Source organism: Gastrolobium bilobum, unplaced genomic scaffold, assembly GCF_033153095.1.
Source record: "Gastrolobium bilobum isolate Gb01-03AN ecotype WA unplaced genomic scaffold, APGP_CSIRO_Gbil_v1 utg4377, whole genome shotgun sequence".
In the NCBI taxonomy this organism is placed as follows: Eukaryota; Viridiplantae; Streptophyta; class Magnoliopsida; order Fabales; family Fabaceae; genus Gastrolobium; species Gastrolobium bilobum.
Window position 1 is genome coordinate 1,414,617 of NW_026895684.1, and position 16,033 is coordinate 1,430,649.

The 16,033-nt window shown below is 31.9% G+C and overlaps 2 protein-coding genes across 5 annotated transcripts; both read left to right on the forward strand.

Moving 5' to 3' along the window:
- The first annotated feature begins 1,138 nt into the window (after window positions 1-1,138).
- LOC133290931 (uncharacterized) lies at window positions 1,139-5,099 on the forward strand. Of its 3 annotated transcripts, XM_061489097.1 has the most exons (4): window positions 1,139-1,493; window positions 2,814-3,565; window positions 4,532-4,600; window positions 4,823-5,099. In XM_061489097.1, the coding sequence occupies exons 1-4, from the start codon at window positions 1,194-1,196 to the stop codon at window positions 4,986-4,988; spliced, it is 1,287 nt and encodes a 428-aa protein (XP_061345081.1). In that variant the 5' UTR covers window positions 1,139-1,193; the 3' UTR covers window positions 4,989-5,099. The 3 variants fall into 3 exon arrangements, with proteins under 3 accessions (XP_061345081.1, XP_061345077.1, XP_061345089.1); XM_061489093.1 differs by having other exon boundaries at window positions 4,532-5,099; XM_061489105.1 differs by lacking the exon at window positions 4,823-5,099 and having other exon boundaries at window positions 4,546-4,568.
- Window positions 5,100-6,112: 1,013 nt separating this feature from the next.
- Window positions 6,113-9,229, forward strand: LOC133291008 (uncharacterized). Of its 2 annotated transcripts, XM_061489187.1 has the most exons (4): window positions 6,113-6,528; window positions 7,047-7,798; window positions 8,577-8,645; window positions 8,862-9,229. In XM_061489187.1, the coding sequence occupies exons 1-4, from the start codon at window positions 6,241-6,243 to the stop codon at window positions 9,037-9,039; spliced, it is 1,287 nt and encodes a 428-aa protein (XP_061345171.1). In that variant the 5' UTR covers window positions 6,113-6,240; the 3' UTR covers window positions 9,040-9,229. The 2 variants fall into 2 exon arrangements, with proteins under 2 accessions (XP_061345171.1, XP_061345163.1); XM_061489179.1 differs by having other exon boundaries at window positions 8,577-9,229.
- Window positions 9,230-16,033: the final 6,804 nt, after the last annotated feature.

Sequence of the window (16,033 nt, forward strand, 5' to 3'; positions counted from 1 at the left end):
AATTTAATCCAATCTTTTTTTGTGTGCTAATACTATGACTTTTGGATGTTAACATATATTAGTGTTACTTATTTAATTAGTTTTTGCCTTCTGTACCGTAGGCACAAGGAACAAAAATCACACAAGAAATGACATATTTAGTAAGTGTTGAATTCATCCCTCCAATGATTGCTAAGAAATGACACTGAATGAATAACGTTTTCATATTATAGGTAAAAGCTGATATTTTAAATTCATATTTGTTTGGTGTTATTGTTACCTTGATTTTGTTGAATGTTATAGTTAGCAATGGTTTGTACGCATTTTTCTTTTTATATCACTTTCTCATGTTAATATGGTGTATTATAACGTATTATGGTGTATTATGATGTAGTTGTATGCAAAATTAATTATCCCTCTGAATAACAGATTTTTGTTTGTGATTGATATTTACAAAGCTCTGTATCAATGCTGTAATTTTCTTCACCTGAAATATAGAACAAAATAACGACACAGTTTTTCTGTAAATATAAGATTTGCAGTGCGATTAACCAATTCCGGCGAACGATAAATTTTTTGATCTTTTTTCCCTGTGCATCGCATGGGTAATATACTAGTTTATGCTAAACGAATTTTTTTTTTTCTAAATTAAATTTTTTATTCATAAACATAATTCCTTCAAAATTAATTCTAACATTTCCCCATATTATCATATTATTATTTTTTTAACACGAAGGATCTATTTCCTTTATTATATCATTCTTGTGTGCAGAATTCTGATTTTTAAGGATTCAGTGGCAATTATTTCCAAAAAAAAAAAAAAAAAGGATTCAGTGGCAATCAAATCTTTTTACAAGAGATATCAAATCACTTAATTTTAGGGATTAAACGCAATCAGTTTCATATTTTTCACTTATTATTTTCCTTTTTTACATGCTGATCAATCCTCACACAAATCAACGGTTATATTTTTTTTATGCACTGACGAGACAATCTCACCTAAACCTCTCAGAATGTTAAATGAGACCGGATAACAAGCACGGTCTGACGGTCTCTCCCAAAGACTTTCTCGTCAAACCCGTCTCCATTAGGCAGCAGTTAGTCTCTGTTGCTCCCAACGTTTCCATGTGTCTACACACAGACACAGCGAATTCCTCTGTTCTTGGATCGTAAACACTTATCACACAGTGTCACAACAGTTCTCCATATTTTCAATGAAGATAAAAATGAAACCAGAGACAGTGACATTAGTGCTGGTCAATTTGGCGGCTATCATGGAGAGAGCCGATGAGTCATTGCTGCCAGGAGTATACAAAGAGGTTGGCGAAGCTCTGAACGCTGACCCCACTGCGTTAGGTTCACTCACTCTGTTCCGATCCCTTGTTCAATCCTTATGTTACCCACTTGCTGCTTACCTCGCCACGCGTCACGATCGTACCCATGTCATAGCTCTTGGTGCTTTTCTTTGGGCTGCTGCCACATTCCTTGTTGCCATCTCCTCCACCTTCTTACAGGTCCTCATTACCTTTTCCTTTCAATTTTACCATTGTTTTCCTTATGATCTTTTTTTGTTGCCAATTTTTTATTTTTTATTTTTTAGCAGTTGTGAAAATATAATTAATCAATTTTTTTTTGTAAACATAATTAATCAATTTAATTGAAAGTTAAGAATTACTTTCTTAGATGTTTGGTTCATAAAGGGTGCAGAAACGCCAGCATGGGATAGGTTACAAATTTGCATAACAGTTTGTTGTCTGTGATCAGTTAACCAATTTATTTCTAATTAAGCAGAAAATATTCAGTTAACCATAAAATTCTATGATTATGTGGAATGTTACAACTCACAACAAGTTCAAAATATAAAAACAAACTAAAGAAAAAACGAATGTGTTTATTTGTTTGGACTTTGGACAATTGCGATTGCCATATAGTCTATGTAGAATCTTCCAGAACTATTGTCATTTCTTTTTTTCTTTTTTTTTGGGTATAAACTAAGGGTTTTATAAGAGTTATGTTTTAGGAAAATTGATTGTGTAATGTTATAGAGATTCGTTTTGCGCACTATAATTTTTTCATTTTCTTTTTTTCTTCAAAAAGTGTGGGTCCCGTGTAGGAAAGTTTGTTGTGTTATGTTAAATGATAAATACAAACCCCGTGAACTAACTGCTAAAATATAGAGCTTATTATTTATTCCAGTACTCTTGTAATTGGATACTCAGACCACCAATGGGGTTGAAGAAGAGAAGCAGCCATGAGTCCATGACCTTTAACTAACGTATTCATAACTAAATAACAAAATTACGACTCTTTCACTGTACAATTGGTTATTTATAATACTTTAAAAAAAAATTGATATAAGTAGATAATTCTGAATGTTAGTGTAAATGTTTATAACTCTATAAAAATTGTTAAGTTATTTTTTTAAATAAAAAATGCGAAAATTAGGCAGTTTAAACAGAAAAATATAAGTTTTTTTTTCACAAAATACTAAAATTTGTAGGTTCTTTAGTGAATATTGTAAGGGATTAATGTTTCTCATTTTGTAGAAGATAATTTTATCTCTTACATATATAAAAGTATGTGGGGCCCATGCAAAGAGAAGAGAGAGAAAAAAAACATAAGTCTCACATACTTTCATGTGTGTAAGATATGAGAAATACTAATCTCTTATTATAAATATTATATATCAACACATCATAGAATAGAATGACAAATAGTAATTCTTACAAAGAATTGCACCAAGATTATTTGCATAACAAATAGTTATAATTTTGTATATTTTTTATTCGCCCATGTTTTCTAACTCCTACTTGTTCCATAAAATGGATTATTAGGTGGCAATTTCAAGAGGTTTAAATGGGATTGGACTCGCAATGGTTACTCCAGCAATTCTGTCCCTAGTTGCTGACTCCACAATTGATAGCAACCGTGGAATGGCTTTTGGGTGGCTGGCACTAACAGGACAATTTGGGAGCATCATTGGTGGGCTTTTCTCTGTACTTATAGCCTCAACATCATTTGCGGGTATACCTGGTTGGAGAATAGCTTTTCATCTGGTTGCATTGATTAGTGTCATAGTTGGTATATTGGTACGCCTCTTCGCTAATGATCCACACTTTTCAAAGAGTGATGAAAGAGCTTCATATCAAAATCCAAACAAGTCCTTTTATTCTGAAATGAAAGATCTAATGAAGGAAGCAAAGTCAGTTATGAGAATTCCATCGTTTCAGATAATTGTGGCTCAGGGAGTCTCTGGATCATTTCCCTGGTCAGCCTTGTCATTTACCACTCTTTGGTTAGAACTTATAGGCTTCTCCCACGTGAAAACAGCACTGCTTTGGACCCTATTTGTGCTTGCTACTTCATTTGGGGCCCTGTTTGGAGGATGGATGGGGGATATTTTATCCCAACGCTTACCCAACTCTGGGAGAATAATGTTGTCACAAATAAGCTCAGGTTCAGCAGTTCCTCTAGCAGCCATTTTGCTGTTGGCATTGCCTGATGATCCATCCACGGCCTTCATGCATGGTCTGGTTTTATTTATCATGGGATTGTGCATATCCTGGAATGGTGCAGCAACTAACAAGTACGTATTGATGACTGTCATTGTTTATTTTATTTCTATTTAGAATTCACAAGATTTATGGGGATTTAGCAAGCAGCATAAAAACTCATTGCATTCCTCCAAATATTCTCCATTATTATGATGTTAGGAAGAATATTTAACTAACGAAGTTAAATGATGGATTATCTTGGATCGCTTATACTAAGGATGCAATTTATTTCCTTATAGATTCTTATAACCACATCAAGCATTAAGGGCATGCGCTCATTACAGGCATCTAGTTGGATGTCAAGTCCATGAATTCTAAGAGAGGGACACTAACTAAATAAAACAAACATATATAAATATATATATATATATTACGTTGCTGTATAAAGGAAAGTTTGCTTAATATTGTGTTTTGCTCCTACCTTTATCACTATGTCTATATGCATAATGTTGTGTTAACCCTCAGGGGTTTAGCCTTGTTGTAGAGATAACATATGATGCGTGGTTAGGAGTGTTGTAGGCATGTTCTAAGTATTTGAGCAAGTATTGTGCAAGGTGTGCGCAAGCTAGGTGTACAAGGTGCGCAAGCACCCAAACATCATTCTTTGAAATTGTTTTAATTGTTTGCTTTGCATTCTTTGAGCAGTAGAAATGCGTCAAAAACATTGGGAATTCTTCAGCTCTTAAATTTCTTTCATAGCTAACTCTTTATCAAATAAAAGAATTTCCTGCCATTATTCAATCTATTGTATTCCATAAAGTTGTAATGAATGAGGTTCTCTTCCTTTTTTTGTTCTAAGTTTTTCTCTTAAGAGAGGATATCAATGGTCTTCTTCTATCATTCTAGAGCTTTTAATGCTGCTAGCCTGCTGCTAATGTATGTGCACATGGCTTCTAGGAGTAATGATTACTATAAAATACAATAAAGTCATTGAAGCTAACAACTATTGATCATGTGCACTGTGTTTGGTTTAATTTTAAATTTAACAGTATGGACAGTCCAATATTTGCAGAGATAGTCCCTGAGAAGTCCCGGACGGCTATATATGCTTTGGATCGATCTTTTGAGTCTGTATTGGCGTCCTTTGCTCCACCTATTGTTGGAGTTTTGGCTCAACATGTTTATGGTTATAAACCAGTTCCAAAAGGATCCTCGGGTTCTGTTGAGATTGAAACAGATAGGGGAAATGCTGCATCACTTGCCAAGGCACTTTATACTGCAATTGGTATTCCCATAGCTATCTGCTGCTTAATCTACTCATTCCTTTACTGCACATACCCGAGGGACAGGGAGAGAGCACGAATGGTTGCGTTAGTGGAATCAGAAATGCAGCAGCTAGACGTGGAAGGCTATGGGATGAAAGGTGAAGAAAGTAGCAAGATTGACATACATTATACAAGGGAAGAGAGCATAGACTTGGATGATAATGATGAGAAAGTTTTGCTGTCCCAGTAGTTCACTTGGTCATTTGATCAAGTGCTACAATTTTTGGAAATTGTTACAGCTTTTTTTGTTCTGATGCAATTACACGAATACGAGTGTAGTTTATCTGTTACACAGACTACGAAAATCCATTCATATAAATTTCTATTGTTATTTAATTTCTACTTTTAAAATCAAAACATATATTATACAAGAAATATAAATTCATTAGATTCTATTTATTCTTTTTTTGTGATTACAAATAAATTTGTTCTACAGCTACAATTTACTTCTACTTTGACCCTTCATTCTTGAATTCAGTGTGTTTGATTTTAAAAAAGTGTATTCTACTTCTTTTTTTCTTCATATTTTTAAATTTTAAAACCATACATGTTTACTTTGCATAGTTAAATCCTGTTTCTAAAAAACAAAACTTAAAAATATGTTTGGTTCTCTTAAGGAACTGAAAATTTTGAAAATAAAATCTGACTACAGGGAATATAATTAACTTTGTTTTTATATGTATGCACATGCTTTCATTATTTTATATAGATTCTAGACATGGTTCAGTCAAATTGTTTTAAAAAAGGGTAAATGAACTATTATGTTACATAAGGTAGCATTACAATTCCTACTCTCACAATACAGATGAGAGAGAAAAGAGAAGAGTGGAGAGAGAAAAGTTAAGGGATAGGGTCCACGTATAATTGTGAGAGTAGAAATATTTTGTTACATGATGTAACATAACAATTTATTTACCCTTTAAAAAATTAGTGAAATCATTTATTATTTGCTGCAGGTCTGTTTAAATAATGCAAATCGCAGATAAAGTTATTTTTATTTTAATGCTGGTAAGCACGAACAGTGGTTACATTTTAATTATTACCGCCAAGTTTTTCTCTTTTTATTAAAAAAAAAAACCCACCAACTTGTTAATATTTTTTTTAATCCTCAACTTGTTCATTTTTATAACCATATATTATATGCATCAGCACATGGCTACAAGATTTCCGAGAAGACAAAAACGAGCAAATATAATAACATTTTGTGAAGATTTATCCAACCGTGCCATGATCCATCCTCCAATATTATATAGGACGATGTAGAAGTCTTTTGTCTATATCATTTAGCGAAAAATTCACATAAAAACTTTCTCTGAGGAAACCACATCTCCATGTTGCCCCTACCGTTTCCATGTGTCTCTCCAAAGACACAGCAAATTCATTCCTGTGTTCTTGGATTGTGAACACAGAACACATAAAGTCAGAACAGTTATTCATTGAAAATGAAATCAGAGACAGTGACGTTAGTGCTGGTCAATCTTGCGAGTATTATGCAGAGAGCTGATGAATCTTTGATGCCAGGAGTGTACAAAGAGGTTGGTGCTGCTCTGAACGCTGACCCAACTGCGTTAGGTTCACTCACTCTCTTTCGATCTCTTGTTCAATCTTTATGCTACCCACTAGCTGCTTACCTCGCTATGCGTCATAATCGTGCCCATGTTATAGCTCTCGGCGCTTTTCTTTGGGCTGCTGCCACATTCCTCGTTGCCATCTCCTCCACCTTCTTACAGGTTTCAGGTTACCCTTATTTGCTTATGATTATTTTGTTTATAGAAAGCCAAATGGGTCGTGTTATCCCTTCTCTTTGATTCCTTTAGGCCTTTGACCGCATGGAATTTTGGTTACCAAGACAAGTCAAAAGTATTTTCCTTTTTTATGGAAAATTATCCTTAAACATTATTTTTGTTATTAATTTTTTATCTTTTTAAAAAAGAAAGTGTATTAGGACACAGAAATGTTACTTATTAAAAAATATAAAAATAATTATAAATAATAAAGGAAAGATCATAAGTTTCTCTCTATTTTTTATTTTACTTGCAGAAAACTAAATGTAAGAATAAACGACATTGTTCACAAAATATTAAAATTGTTGTTTAGAGCATATTATAATATCCTTTATCAATACATTGTAGAATGACCCCTGAATTGTAATTGTCACAAAGAATTACACTTAGGATTATCTGCATAACAAATGGTTATAATTTTGTATAATTACGATTTGACCGTGTTGCATAATATGGATCATTAGGTGGCAATTTCAAGAGGTTTAAATGGGATAGGACTAGCCATTGTTATTCCAGCAATTCAGTCCCTGGTTGCTGACTCCACCGTTGATAGCAACCGTGGCATGGCTTTTGGGTGGCTGCAACTAACAGGAAACTTTGGAAGCATCATTGGTGGGCTCTTCTCAGTACTTATAGCCTCAACATCATTTGTGGGTATACCTGGTTGGAGAATAGCTTTTCATCTGGTTGCATTGATTAGTGTTATAGTCGGTATATTAGTACGCCTCTTTGCTAATGATCCACACTTTATAGAGAGTGCTGGTAGAGCATCATGTCAAGCTCCAGACACTACCTTTTATTCTGAAATGAAAGATTTAATGAAAGAAGCAAAGTCAGTTATGAGAATTCCATCATTTCAGATAATTGTGGCTCAGGGAGTGTTTGGATCATTCCCTTGGACAGGCTTGTCATTTGCCCCTCTTTGGTTAGAGCTAATAGGTTTCTCCCATGTGAAAACAGCATTTCTTTGGACCCTATTTATAGTTGCTTCTTCATTCGGGTCTCTATTTGGAGGATGGATGGGGGATACTTTATCCCAACGATTACCCAACACTGGGAGAATAATGCTGTCACAAATTAGCGCTGGTTCAGTCATTCCTTTAGCAGCAATTTTGCTGTTGGCTTTGCCATATGATCCATCTACAGCCTTCATGCATGGTCTGCTTTTAGTCATCATGGGATTCACCACAGCCTGGAATGCTCCAGCAACTAACAAGTATGCATCCATGACACCAATTTTTTATTGTCTTTTAGAATGACATGCGATTTTGGGCTTTATCAATAGTATAGCTTTATTTCCTTTATTACCATTTTTTTTTAATACGATTGATGTTTGAACCTATAACCTCATGTAAACTATCTAAATCCCTCACCACTAGGTCAATTCGATTAAGTAATCACAATTTAATTAATTTTTAAATAATTGAGACAAAATTAGATATTCACGTTCATCATTATATATAGAATAAATTTTGTTCTGACCAATTCCTTTAGGCCCAGAAAAGTGAGGCATAATCTTAAGAGCCCACATCTAGAATTTTCTAAAGGGCACCTCATTGATAAGGGATTCCCTTTTTTCTCGCACTACTGCCCATTGTGCACTGCACTGATCGTAAGGCAGTATGTCTTGTCTCAGTGACAAGAGTTGGCTAGGTGGAATAGTTTATTGAAGACATCTCCTCCCTAACTACCCCTTTCTCCCATGGAAGAGAGGATCATTATCTATTCATTTTATGAGCTGTTATTCTGCACAAATGTAGAGTCACCGTAGCCATTTACACACGCTTCCCCCTTTACACACTGCAATGGGAAACTCAACGGTGCTTTGATTCATACCATTGCTACTAAAAGTACTCTTGTATCAACATACTACACCCTTTGAGGAAAACATCAATGGCTCTACACAAACACTTATCGGTTCAAATTTAAAGTTAGAAATTAGTTGTACGATTAATGATTTAAAATACAATTTGATATTCTTATTGTGTGGACAGTCCAATATTTGCAGAGATAGTACCTGAGAAGTCCCGAACAGCTATATATGCTTTAGATAGTTCTTTTGAGTCTATATTGGCGTCATTTGCTCCTCCCATTGTTGGAGTTTTGGCTCAGCATGTTTATGGTTATAGACCAATCCCAAGCGGATCCTCGAATTCTGTTGAGATTGAAACAGATAGGGAAAATGCTGCATCACTCGCCAAGGCACTTTTTAGTGCAATTTTAATTCCTATGGCAATCTGCGTCTCCATCTACTCATTCCTTTACTGCACATACCCGAGGGACAGGGATCGAGCAAGAATGGTTGCATTAGTGGAATCAGAATTGGAGCAACTAGAGGTTGATGACTGCACAAAAGAAGAATATTGTGAAATTCACGTTTTAGAATCAAATGGGCTGAATGATAAAGACAGTATAGACCTGGATGATAATGATGAGAAAGTTTTGCTGTCCCCGTAATAGGCGACTCCCAAAAAACATTCATATCATGTTCATTCCTTAATTTTTGACAGAATGCATGTTCAATCATTCTTGACGACACAATCTCCAGGCATAGTAATTTCACGTTATATAAGATATGGTGTTTCAAATTTTATTTTATTTTATTCCGATCTTAATTAGTTCTTTAAAGCGAGTCGGGATTTATTAAAGCTCGTTGTCCCTTCCCAAAGATGTATTTGGTGAAAATCAAACTCAGTTCTCCTTCCATCTACGCCTGTAATTGAGCTATACACTCATTGAATTGGTATTTCACATCCTGTATTTTGTCTCTTATTATGCTTATGATGAGTTTTATGTATTTAAGATGTCCAAGGTACATCATCTGTAATATATATATATATATATATATAGAGAGAAAAATATCTGTCATTCTAAAGGATGTAAAGTTGTGCCATTTTAAAAGAGAGAAAAAGATAGATAAAGAAAGAGAGAGAGTTGACCAAAAAAAATAAAGGAGAGTGAAAGGATATAAGTTGTGTCATTTAAAAGGATAAACATTTTTTCCATATATATCACCGGACAAAACTAATGAAAATTATGAGAAAAGTTTGTGAAATTCTCTCTCTTCGTTGAATTTATTCTCTCCCTTTTCTCCCTATTCCTCAATCTATACTCGTCTATCACTCTTAAGTTCCGGTAAGCATCCGCTACATCTTCACATTTTCAATTTGTGATTTTATTTATAAAAAATTAAGAAGAAAGTGGCAAAAGTAACTTTCTATGATAGGGGAAAAAATATGTATTCACGCAAATTTAAGTCTTTTTAAAAAAGAGATAGATGCAAAGAAATAGTATCTACATCTTTATTTTATTTTTTTGTCTTTACTTTTTTCAATGGAATCTCTATCTCTTTGTGTCTATCTCTTTTTTAAAAGGATTTAAGTTTATGTTTTTTAAAAGGATCTAAGTTTATATTTTTTAAAAGGACATATATTTTCCCCTTATTTATACACTATTGTCACCGATCAAATACTTTTTTTTAGTGAAGATAAAAAATAATGATAAAACACAATAAACCAAGTAGGTCGTTATTTTGTTTTGTTTTTTTCATTTTTTATTTCATTTCTTCATTTAAAGTTGCTGTTTTTTTAGCAGATGAGACTAATTTTCTAAACCTTACAAATATATTGGCTCCGATAATCCGAAAGGGGTTGGGCCACCACACGATTTTTATCATTCCCTGACTACGTGGTCTCACAATGATTAGCTTTGTTGTCCCTCTAGATCTATCATCATTCCCTTCTTTCATTGCTTCATTATTAGCTTCTCATGCATATTCCCGGCAAAGCAAATCCAGTAATGTTTGGCTATGATAGATCAAGCGTATAATCTAAACCTACTTATGTCAATTACCTGACATAGTACCATTGTGAATCTTTTAACTTCAGCTCGCGAGGCCCTGCCTTTGATCAGACTACAAGAGACAAATTACTGACCAGTTTTTTTTTTTTTTAATAAAACTCAAAATAATGGCATTAGTGATCGCTAATAATAAGAAATATTCTTTATTTGTAATCACTGGCTGGGCCACTTAGGTGGTCTCGGCCAGGCTAAATTTTAATAAATTGTATTTGTTACGTATAATTATATAATTAATTATAATTTGGCTCGGGTTAAAATTGTAATTTGGTTCGGACTAAAATTTGTATTTGGCTCTATCAAAAAATTAAAATATATTTGGTAAGAGATTTGAGTAAGTTGTATTAGGTTATGTGTTCAATTCTCACTTATATAAAAAGAAATTAAAAAATATTTAATAAAATTATAACTTTTCTTAGTGCTATCTGCTCAGATGCTTTGTATTTAATATAATTTAAATATATTATAATATGTACAGATTAAAATTAAAAAAATAAATACACATATAATTTTTGGCCCGCGCCCGGCTCCGTTTGTAATGTTTTGCAAGGTTTTCTGATAACCTTTGAGGATATAGGTGAACCTCATTCTTATTTGAGGTAGTGTTTCTTTTGAATGATATTTATTTTATGAGCTCTCGGACATTACTATTGCAGAGATTCTTTAAACACTGATTGGGTGGAAGTGATTTAAACTGGCACAATTAAAGCTCACGACCACAATAATAAGTTTGACTTGTTAAAACAATAATTGGTTTTATTGGTTCAAGTTCAACTCACAATAATAATTGGATTTTGGATTTGCAAGGTATTCGTGTCGTGTTATGTCAACTCGTATGATAAGTCACTTTGAGTTTATGAATTACTTATATTATGTCATTTCAACCCGTAAAATAAGCGGATCGTGTTTGTATCAAAAAATTTAACATGATATAAAATTTGTGTAATATTCATATTGAGTATATTTGTATTAGTTTCGAATTTATATCGTGTCGTGGGTGTCGACTTGAAACCCTACACCTAATTCAGTTATTTGATGACTCAGACTCATGATATGTGCGCGTGATTTAATAGATAAACAAATAAATATCACACTCAGTTGGTGCAAGAGAGTTAAAGAGGTGGTGGAAGGATCTAGATTCGATTCCCATTAATATCACCTTTGGAAGAAGTATAAAATTTTAATCTCTGATCCACCCCAAACTCGGGATTAGTCTCATAGCCGACTCGAAGAGCTGAAACTTGTGAAGATATCAAGGATCCTACTCGTTTCAAATAAGTAATTAGGATTGATATAATAAAATAAACTAAACAAATAAATCAGTTAATATGAAAAGTCAAGATTTTCCTATTAAACTGAAAAAATTTCCTATATGTCAAACTGAAAATTTTCTATTTAAAGGCTAATATATATTGGTGAAAAAATAATTCATTTAATTTTTTTGTATTTATCTATCTCATAGAAAAAACTCATACGAAATTATGTATTTTTAAAGTATGTATTAATATAATAAGAAAATATTAAAAAATTATTTAATGTTGAGAAAGACAAGTTGGGCATGGTATTGTGCATTTAGCTGGCTAAATGAAAACATGGACAACCAAAAATAGACCAAAATTATTATGGGGTTACTTTTGTGTTGTGTTGTCACGTGCATGACCACTTGTTTTAATATTAAAAAATTATTATGGAGTTACTTTTGAAATTTTATATCATTTACCTATCAATATTTTATTTTCAACCAAACATAGATTTTAAAAACTTTAATCAATTTGCTTAGTAATATTTGGCCCAACCAAACAATTTTTTTTTAACTTTTCCATCTAACTCACTTTTTCTACAGATCCCTGGTAATTACATTTTCCTGATCAAAAAAAATTTCACCTGAACCAAACGCCCCTTACAAAATTCAAAGAAAATGACAATGATCCTGATGACATTTCACCCAGAAATTTAATAACGGTAAGACTAATTTCATTAGATTATGTACTTTTTTTTTTTTGGTAATCATTAGATTATGTACTTTGCTTTTACTAGCTTTTACTATATTACTATATCTATTTTTATATTTAAAATTATCCTCCATAAATTGGTTAAATGTAATACTTATGCACACAGATAAATCAGCAAATTCTGTAATTTTATTCTACTTGTTGTTTCTAGTACACGAAACCTTCTATTGATGATTTTGTGTCCATTGTTATTTCTTTGTTAATTTTTTTAACTTTTACCCATCACTAATTCATTTTATTATTATTTGGTCCGTTGTTATTTCTTCAACCTTGTAATAATTTCCAGCTTCGCACATTTATATCCGCCTTGGATACTCGTTGTGGTTCCACTTCTTTTTTTCTTCCTCCTTTTTGGTGGGAGAACTTTCAGTACTCTGGGATATTCTAGGAGCACATGTTCCTTCCAAGCTCGTTTTTAGTAGTCCGAGAGCTTGTATTCCCCTTTCAAAAATAGGAGAGAAAAAAGGATTGACAGAAAATTTAGAAAAAAGATAAGAATATAAATGAAAAAAAAAATATTTCCTACCAAATATGATTGTGGTCCAGAAGTATATTAAAAAATTCCATTCCTTCATTTAAAAAGATGGCATCTAGCTTAATTTTTTTTTTCTTTCCTTTATACACATATCATATTTTCTCTCTCCAATTTTCTATAAATTATGCTTATGTTTTTAGAAAAAAAATCTATTTAAAAATTAGGCTATAGGTCCATTCTAAGAACTCTAGTCTAAAAGTTTATAGGTTGATTTTTTTATTTTTTTTAATAAAATAATATATTTATGAAGGTTGCAAGAGTAAATTTTTTTTCTAAAAATAACTATTTCATATGTTATTATAAATATGGGGAAAATATTTCTGCAGTTACTGCAGATAAGTTATCTGCATTTATTTCCAAAACGACGTCGTTTTGATATTGAAATCTTAAAAAAATTATAAATATAAATACTATTATAACCCTGAAATAAATTAAAATTATAAAAATACCATGATTTTCGTCCCAAAACGACGTCGTATTGGTCTTACTGCAGATAACTTATATGCAGTGACTGCAGAAAAAATGAACTCTATAAATATTATTTAAGGTTCTTTGTGATCTTGTTAGAAAAATTATTTAAGAAATTTTATAATTTATATACTCTTGTGGCAAATATTGTTTAATGAATTAAAATTTTCATCTTTTTTATCTTAGTTTGGTTGGCAATTTTATAAGCCTAAAAGGCCTTAGAGGTCATGTTAAGTTTTTCTTTTTTACAATAAAATAGATCAAACCTTTAATAGATTAATAGATCATTATAAGCTTTCAATATTGAGAAATAATTATATCATATTGCATGAGATAATATCTCATGCAACGGAAACAAAATAGTGGGATCCACTACTTTTTCTCTTTTTGAAAAATAGTGGATTCCACAATTTTATCTCTGCTACAAATGAGATTAATAGATCCCTTCAATATTTTATATAAACTTAAGATAGTAAGACCTAAATTACCTATCCTAAACCAGTTCATTTATATTCCTCAGAAGCAAGATAACTTATTTCCTGAGTACGACACTTTCTCATTTATGCCAACAGCAATGTGAACACACTAGTGAGACCGGGAGAGGATTTCGTACATTGTCGGTAAGGTAGTTCCAGTGCTTAATTTCGCCGTTGAATAAATGCAATCCTTAACATTATCTATACGATAAATTTTGTTCATACATATTAAATTAGAGTTCAATTTCATAAAATTAATTAAATTTCTCTTTATTTTTGCTTGGGAAATTATTATTTATTTTAAATTTAAATTCCTTTAAAAATAACTATATATCTTTTTTTTACAATTTTAGTATTCTTTAATTTATATTTTTTCTGTTTATTTAAATTGTTTGTACATATCATTTATGATTATTAATAAATTAAATATATTTTTTAGTTTTTAATTTTAATTTTTTTATTAATTTTTTTCTTTTAATTTATATTTTATCTAAATTGAAAATATTTGCGTAATGCACAGAATACTTACTAGTAATATAATTTTTTATACTTTAGTTTAGAAAGTGTATGAAAAATATTTTTTATTTTTTTATTCCGAAAAATTAAATGTAAAAACAATGTAATAAAAATAATACAAAAATAACATTTTCAAATGTAATATCATTATAATTAAGAGGTAAGATATTTTTACTACCAATTTTATTTACTACTACTCCACTGTCACTTTAATTAGCATTGAATTCAAAAGTTAATTTTTTTCACTCTTTTCATTCAACTTTTTATCTGATTCAATGATAATTAAAATAATAAAAGAAAAAATTAATAGAAAGAATATTCTACCTCTATAATTAATTTAATATACTGTGTACACTTTTTATAAGGATGCGTACATGTTTCCTTTCCACATTCATGCATGTTTGAAGCATCTATTAAAGCGCATTGTGTTCGTTTACCGAAAGAAAAATAAAACGCATTGTTTTTTTTGGATATATATTTTTTTTGGATATTAAATAAAACGCATTGTGTTCCACTGCTAACAATCTCGACATTAATATTCACCGCACTATTTTATTATTATTATTTTATTATTTTTTGCTGAGTGGCTATGTCCCAAAACAAAATACAAAAATAAAAATTACATCAATAAATATTTAGCCTTGTGAACAGAGCTAAAATCAAAAAAATACAACCATATAATCTTAAGAGGAAAAATTGAAATAAAATAAAGTTTTCTTGATCTGAATTCTCCAGCGAAAGATTAATTAATCAGTACGCACAAATATTACCTTCCCTATAAGTATGTAACAAATGAACCGACCAATTTTTTAAAAGCCGTTTTCGTATACGAGTCACTAAATGAGACTCACAAGGTGCATCACCTGATTTCAAACCCACTTTGTGAAACTAATTTCGGGTATTTCCTTACACAAATTATTGTTATTTGATGAAATCTATATCTTCATTATCAATCTTTTTAGGGCTTTAGATTCATCATGCAACATGACTACATTTTTTTTCTTACAAAGAAAAGACAAGTTAAATAATAATAAAAAAAGTTGAAAAGACACATTATTCAATGACTTTACTTTGTCTTTAGTAGTTGCATGACACCAATTTTTTACATGCAACATGATTCTTATTTATCCTATCTTTTTAATACTTATTTTTAAATGAAAAAAATTAGTGTTACTGTACATTCGAGCGCCTATGTACCGCCAACCTATGGACATTGACTATGTTCCCACCCCTTTAATAAAAATTATCAGATTGCCACGCCAGGAAAAAATTTGCCAAAATGCCACGTCACAATCACGCTGGTCTAACAAGCAGGAATGGTCTGGACACGTGTCAGCGTCTGAATGGTCAACCATTCTCGCTGGACTGCCCAGCTAGAATGAGAGAACGCTGACACGTGACAAAAGTACAGACATCCAGAAAACGTTTGTACTTTTGCTACGTGTCAGCATTCTATAATTCTAGCTGGGCAGCTCAGCGAGAATGGTTGATCATTCAGACGCTGACACGTGTCCAGACCATTTCTGCTTGTCAGACCAGCGTGATTGTGACATGGCATTTTGGCAGAAAAAATTCCTGGCGTGACA

Excerpts from the sequence above, each read along its gene's own strand:
- LOC133290931 (XM_061489093.1), top strand. The coding sequence starts at position 1,194 with ATGAAGATAAAAATGAAACCAGAGACAGTGACATTAGTGCTGGTCAAT. Across the intron at positions 1,494-2,813 it reads TCTCCTCCACCTTCTTACAG|GTGGCAATTTCAAGAGGTTT; the intron begins GTCCTCATTACC and ends ATGGATTATTAG. Across the intron at positions 3,566-4,531 it reads AATGGTGCAGCAACTAACAA|TCCAATATTTGCAGAGATAG; the intron begins GTACGTATTGAT and ends CAGTATGGACAG.
- LOC133291008 (XM_061489179.1), top strand. The coding sequence starts at position 6,241 with ATGAAATCAGAGACAGTGACGTTAGTGCTGGTCAATCTTGCGAGTATT. Across the intron at positions 6,529-7,046 it reads TCTCCTCCACCTTCTTACAG|GTGGCAATTTCAAGAGGTTT; the intron begins GTTTCAGGTTAC and ends ATGGATCATTAG. Across the intron at positions 7,799-8,576 it reads AATGCTCCAGCAACTAACAA|TCCAATATTTGCAGAGATAG; the intron begins GTATGCATCCAT and ends TTGTGTGGACAG.